Source organism: Lonchura striata, chromosome 20, assembly GCF_050655825.1.
Source record: "Lonchura striata isolate lonStrDom1 chromosome 20, ASM5065582v1, whole genome shotgun sequence".
Lineage (NCBI taxonomy): Eukaryota > Metazoa > Chordata > Aves > Passeriformes > Estrildidae > Lonchura > Lonchura striata.
This window is the reverse complement of record NC_140722.1, coordinates 11,096,547-11,103,241: the sequence shown is the minus strand read 5'-3', so window position 1 is coordinate 11,103,241 and position 6,695 is coordinate 11,096,547. Positions and strand designations below refer to the sequence as shown.

At 44.9% G+C, this 6,695-nt stretch overlaps 1 protein-coding gene across 1 annotated transcript; it reads left to right on the top strand.

Moving 5' to 3' along the window:
* Positions 1 to 477: 477 nt before the first annotated feature.
* On the top strand, positions 478 to 5,165 carry MTG2 (mitochondrial ribosome associated GTPase 2). Its single transcript, XM_021553584.4, has 6 exons — positions 478 to 726; positions 1,826 to 1,973; positions 2,591 to 2,706; positions 2,987 to 3,205; positions 3,850 to 3,988; positions 4,378 to 5,165. The coding sequence occupies exons 1-6, from the start codon at positions 517 to 519 to the stop codon at positions 4,770 to 4,772; spliced, it is 1,227 nt and encodes a 408-aa protein (XP_021409259.1). The 5' UTR covers positions 478 to 516; the 3' UTR covers positions 4,773 to 5,165.
* The last annotated feature ends 1,530 nt before the right edge of the window (positions 5,166 to 6,695 follow it).

Sequence of the window (6,695 nt, the reverse complement as noted above, 5' to 3'; positions counted from 1 at the left end):
GGCTGAGGCGGGGCTGAGGCGGCTCTGGGGACGCCGGGGCCGGGCTGAGGCGGCTCTGGGGACGCCGGGGCCGGGCTGAAGCGGCTCTTGCGGACACCGGGGCCGGGCTGAGGCGGGGCTGAGGCGGCTCTGGGAACACCGGGGCCGGGCTGAGGCGGCTCTGGGGACGCCGGGGCCGGGCTGAGGCGGCTCTGGGGACGCCGGGGCCGGGCTGAGGCGGCTCTGGGGACGCCGGGGCCGGGCTGAGGCGGGGCTGAGGCGGCTCTGGGAACACCGGGGCCGGGCTGAGGCGGCTCTGGGAACACACGGGCCGGGCTGAGGCGGGGCTGAGACGGCTCTGGGGACACCGGGGCCGGGCTGAGGCGGCTCTGGGGACACCGGGGCCGGGCTGAGGCCGGGCTGAGGCGGCTCTGGGGACACCGGGGCCGGGCTGAGGCGGGCCGCGGCTGCCGGGGCGCGGCTTCTCCGCAGGAAGCCGAGGCGGGGCGGTGGTTCCGTTCCCGCGGCCGTGTGCCCATGGCGGGGCTGTGTGCGGCCGGGCTGGGCTGCTCGGCGCTCCCGGGCGCTGCCGGGGCCGCGCTGAGGCGCTGCGGGGCCGCGGGGAGCAGCCGCAGCCCCTGGGCGCCGGTGGTGCTGCTGCTCAGCCCGGCGTTCTCCACCAGCTGCGCCCGGCGCGCCCCGGACCGGCGGCTGAGGCAGAAGAGAGCCATTTCCGAGCGGCAGCTGGTGAGTGCTGCGGCACCTCCGACACAGCTCCCGCCCTTCCGGGCGCTTCTGCACCGAGCAAACACTGCCTAAAATACAAAATATCCCTGAATAGTGAGGAAATGAGTCTGCCCCGCGATATTCTCGGTGTTCACAGTGATCGCTGTAGCGGGCCACTTCCACGTTGGCCTCTCTGGGCTGGAAGCATCCATAAGTCTAGAAAGCAAAAAGGTTTTTAAAGCTAAAGCTGTGAAATGGTGGTTTAGCTTTAAATCTGAAATATTGGTTGGTTTCTCACTGTTTTTGTAGTCTTGCGGTGTAGTCAGCTGCCAGACAAGCATCACTTGATGTCAGAGGAACTTCGGGGTCCTAGAATTTATTCTTCATCTTATGTTACTACTTACACGTCTCTGGAAAATTTCATTTCCTAATGATCCATAAATCACTTTCCATTAAAAGTCATAGTTTACTCTTTCGCCGTGTGGTGGTGCCAAATACTTTCTAAAAGAGGCTTTTTAGTAGTAGTATAAATTTGATTATCAAAAGTTCAGTTGAGAGGTTTGTTTTTTTTTCAGTTACTTATCTTCGGTATCATAACACTAAGAAGACTTTTTCTCCCTCATGTACTATTTGTGCCGTTTATTTAAAGTGACTCTTAAAGCCCATTCTCATTATGAAGTCCCTTGGTAACTGACAGAATTTGAAAGTTACCGTGATCTCAGTCATGCTTTCTCTTTTCATGCCTCTGTAAACAATTCCACCTGTCAATGAATGTACTTCCCTAATATTTTCCCTTGGGAATTTCAGCTCCTTTTCTGGAGATAGATAAAGTTATATCAAAATAGCCTTAGGCATTTGCTTTTAAAAAAGTTCTTAAAAATACTTGAAAGTTGAGCTTTATTTTTCTTTATTATTACACTCAGTACACTGCATTTAGTTGATCTGTGAATGGCAGCAGAATTCTGATTCAGAGTTCTAATTTTTTTTTTTTTTTTTTTTTTTGCTGTTAAATGGAATTCATCATGGCTAAAAATAGCAACTCTGGCTGTTAACTAAAACTACTTGTAAGATGAGTCTGATAAATTGTATTTAAAGGGAGCAACCCCCACCCTTGTTGCAGACACGTTATTTCGTGGATCAGCGGAAAGTGCGTGTGGTTGGAGGACAAGGAGGAGACGGGGGCCATTCCTTCCACAGTGAGCCCAGAAAAGTGTTTGGAGGTCCTGATGGTGGAAATGGAGGTGATGGGGGTCATGTCATTTTTAAAGGTAAACCTCGCTGAATCTGTTCTGTTTTGTGTTGTTGTCTTCTTGCTTAACACCCCACCCCAGCAAAAACAGTCCTGCACAGATGGTAAGAAATGGTAAATGGCAAAAAGGTTAAAATGGTTATTTCTGTATGAGATGTCTTCACTTTTTGAAGTTTTGTCCTGAGCTGTGGTAAGGAGGACATAAATAAACATAAATAAACACTGACAGCTTTAGAAAGAATTTTGAAAATCAAGATATTTTGTAGATACTTCAGTGAGTGGTGCCTGACTGTGTTATGTTAAGATCTGATAAATTTTCTTCTTAAGGTGAATAAAGCTGCTTCTACCACCACCCTGCTGTAAAATTTAATCTAGCAAATTAATTTTGATTTGGAATGACCACATTAATAAACCTAAGCATCTAAGTACAGTGAAACTTCATCACGACTTAGACTGATGTTAGTCTTCCCTGATATGTTATTGTTGAGACAGTAAATAAAAAATAGGGATAATAAATAGTAAATAAGATGTGCACTCATGCAATATTCAAAAAGGGGAAGAACAGTCAAGGGTTGGCTTTTCTGTGCCTGTTTTACTAAAGCAATGTGTTCAAAATCTGTTTCCTTTGCTTTTCAGCTGACCAGCAAATGAAATCACTTTCTTCAGTGTTCCCCTTCTATCGGGGTTTTCACGGAGAGAGAGGAGGAAGCAAAAACTGTTATGGAGCTAACGGTGCACACTTGTATGTTAAAGTAAGTCAGTGGGTGTTGCCTGCTGTGTGGTAGCTTGGTACATGGCTGATTTTCAAGCTGGAGAACCTTATTGTATGCAAATCTCATGTGTAATGGAGGGTAAATGTCTGACGGTGCTGTTTGAGTTCAGAAAGTGAGTTTCATGAAAGACAATTCTCTTTTTGGGCTTCTCACCTTGAGAATATGCAGCAGTGGTTTTCAGAAAATCGGAAATCATCTGGTAGAGGATCTGCTGCAGGCTTTGAGCTTCGGTGTAATGCTTGCACCTCTTCCCTTTGAGGTCCCTGTTGGTACTTTGGTGAAGGAGGATGGTGAAGTTGTGGCTGACCTCACCCAGCATGGAGCAGAGTACATTGCAGCTTATGGAGGAGCTGGGGGGAAAGGGAATCGCTTCTTTCTCTCCAACGAAAACCGCGCTCCAAAATTATTTACTCCAGGAGAGCCAGGTCAGGAGAGGGTCCTTCATCTGGAGCTCAAGACAACAGCTCATGCAGGATTGGTGAGTTTCTGTTGGTTCAGCTTCCACTTGACTGACTGAAGAAATAATGTGAGATAACATTTTCTTAGCCCCTGGCTTGCTTGTTTGGAGATGCTCAATGCTTTCTCGCTGTTACTTGGTAGGAGGGTGTCCAAAGTGATACACAGAGCTGTCACTCTCATGCTACTTGGTGTTGTCCTACTTCTGCTAAAATCCATACTATACATAGAGAAACAAGATTCATCAGTGGTTGCTGTTGATGTACAGCAGCTTTGTCTGCTGGTTCTGCAGATGAGCACTACAGTATAGAGAATTCTTTTAAATTGGTTTGCTTTCTTGGTTTTGGTGTTTTTCCCCCCTAAATTATAAACTTCAAATCATCTGTTTCATCCCTGTATGTCTCATTTTACAGATCTTAAACATTTGATTTTGTTAGTGGCAGGTTTATCATCCTCTGAAATGAAAAATGCTCAGTCAACTTTGAGCTTAGGCTCTTTTTGTATTTGAGTATGGAAATATTCTAACACCAGCTGGCAAACTTGTGAAAGTTATGCTTTGCTGCAAAATGTTCTCGATGTAGTCCAACAACTGCAGAATAACTGTCTGGTGTAGCAGAATTTTGCAGATTTGTTAAAGATTGAGAAATTTGTGTGTTTGTATTCCAGGTGGGCTTTCCCAATGCTGGCAAATCCTCACTTTTGAGAGCCATCTCCCGGGCAAAGCCAGCTGTGGCTGCCTACCCATTCACAACCCTGAACCCCCATGTTGGCATTGTCCACTATCAAGACTATGAACAAGTGGCAGGTGAGAATTTGAAGTTTGTTGTGTGTGCCTTGATAGCAGTTTGTGTCATCTTTGTAAATGTTTTAACATGTTGCAGAAATAGATTCAGGAGTTCTGTAGTGTTCTTGCTAGTTCTAAAGAACTTCAAAGAAAACGCTACTGAAAGCCCATTTCACCTTCACTTGTAGGTACCCTTAGTGCCAAGCTGTCAGTCTGTATTCTGTCTGCACTGAACTAATCTAAATGTAGGTGTTTTAAAAGATAACAGCAAACTTAGTGTGAGTTGTGCTTTCATATTGAGGCACTGAGACATAATTTAAAAGCACTGATACTGGCCAGGAAAAGACTGGGGGGATTTTTGGGGGGGTTTTATTGGATCTGCTGGATTCACTGTGAAATTTCTCTTGCAGTTGCTGACATTCCTGGCCTAATCAAAGGTGCTCATCAGAATCGTGGGCTGGGGATGGCCTTCCTGAAGCACATTGAGCGCTGCCGCTTCCTCTTGTACGTGGTGGATCTCTCTGTGCCTCAGCCCTGGATCCAGCTGCAAGACTTGAAATATGAACTGGAAGCGTATGAAAAAGGCTTGTCTGAGAGGCCTTGTGTTGTGGTTGGGAATAAGATTGACCTTGCTGAGTCCAGGATCAATCTGCCACTCCTTAGGGAGCAGGTAGCTGAGAGGGTTATCGCATTGTCTGCCCTGACAGGAGACAACTTGGAGGAGCTGCTGTTGCACCTGAGAGAACTGTATGACACTTACGTGAAGACAGAACAGTCACGAGGACAAAGCCTAGTCAAGTGGTAGAAGCCACAACTGCTGTGAACTGCGCTGGAAGGAGAACAAAGTTAAAGCAGCAGTTTGATTTGAGTGCATTTCTGTGATTTGGGCTTTGTTTTTGTTGTTAATATGGAAGGGCACAGCATGGGTATTTGTTCTGGACTGCTGCTTTGGGAAGATTGTTTTCTTTGTTTCTTCACCTTTGAGTTGTCTCTGAAGTTTTACAACAAAGCTTGAAAGTTGTAATAATGGTGGGTGTTGAACTGGAAATCTGGCTCTTGTTTGGCATACTATAGAATGAAGAGAATGCTGTCTAGTAGAAATTACTGAAATTCAGGCTCTGCAAGAGATGTTGGCTTATTTTATGAAGTGTACTGAAGTCACTCTCAATTTTCACTAATAAAAAGTTCTAAAATAAAATCAAGTGGTCCCATGTTTATCTGTTTTTATATGATGGCAAATTTCAGTCGTGCCTTAAAATTTTTTTCCTACTGTGTTTTGGTGTGGATTTTTCTCCTCAGAGGGAGGCACAGCTCAGCAATTTTAGGGAGGAGGAGCATGAAAGAACTGCAATTAATGACTGAAATTATTTTCTCATTAATATAAATATTTTACTATATTTAAATGCTGGCAGCAGCTAAGTAGCTGAATAAACTGGCCAGGAACCAGCCATTTGAGACTGACTCCCATCTGAGTTCTCCCTTTTAGGAATCTCAGTCAGTGTTCTGAGAAATCCTAGGCTTAGATACATCTGATAAAATGAACATTCAGTTCTTTTTTTTTTTTTTTTTGGGGTGTGTGTCCCTTTTTTTTCCAACTATATCTTTTCATGGTCTTTGTTCTTAAACTTTAGGAATTCAGGAATCTTAATTTGGAACAGTGGTTTTTGCCCTCTCCTTATACTGAAAGAAGAGCTGCTTCTGTATACTCTGGTCATATTGTCTGTAAAAGATTATTATCTTAATAATGGAAAGTCAAAATTAATCAAAACATATTAAATTTTTTCATAAGGCACCTGAACAGGCTTGTGGGGTGCTGAGACACAACACTGTTAGAAATAGAGGAAATTACTGAGTGGATATGAAAAACACTAAGCCTCTAACCACATTTTGCTATACACCACAGTGGAGGTGATAATTCTCTCTGCTTCTTTCTCTGCACATTTTTGATTTCATCCCTGGTAGTCTGATGCTTCTGCATGGAGAACATCCTTAAAAGCAGGGTTTTAATTCTGAAAAAGTACAGGTCAACTTGAAAGCCTGAATTGATTAATAAATTATGGCCAAGCAAGTAGTTACCTCTCCTAAATTCACATTCTGAGTATTTCCAGTTGTGGTCAGGTGTGGGAAGTAATCTGTGCATTATAAGCAGTGATGTTGGTATAAATGTGATGAGGAAAAAAATCAAAACTTATATTAAATCCTAAAGTCCTGTATTTTGCTTCATCCCTGGGATTTACTGAGTTGAATTAAATAGAAGTAAATATTCAGTGCTGTCCTTTTGTTTGGATTTGTGCAGCATTTTTAGGCTTCACTGCTGTTCTTCCTGTTATTGCTACCTGCTTTTCAACCACTTTTAACAAAACCAGGGGAAGGTTGCCTGAACATCAAAGCTGGTGCAGCTTCTTAGCAGATTATTTAATACACACAGAGGCTTTTCACTCTCTCTGGCTGTGTTTGAGAATGCCAGAGGCTGTTCCAAAAGCGTCGGTACTCCGAGGAGCTCCCAGCCTTCCTTTAGTGCTCAGTTGCCCTCGGTTCCTGCAGGGAGAGCAGCGTTGTTTACTGCTGGGTGAGAAGCACAGCAGGATCCCTGCCACCTCCCGGCAACATGCCATTGATCCTGCCCTGGGTTCTTTGTTCTCAGCATTTCAGCCACCAGCTTTGAGGTGTCAGCACCAAGCTCCTAAAGCCGCGTTCCTAACAGGCTTCAAAGAGGCTTTGCAGCCTC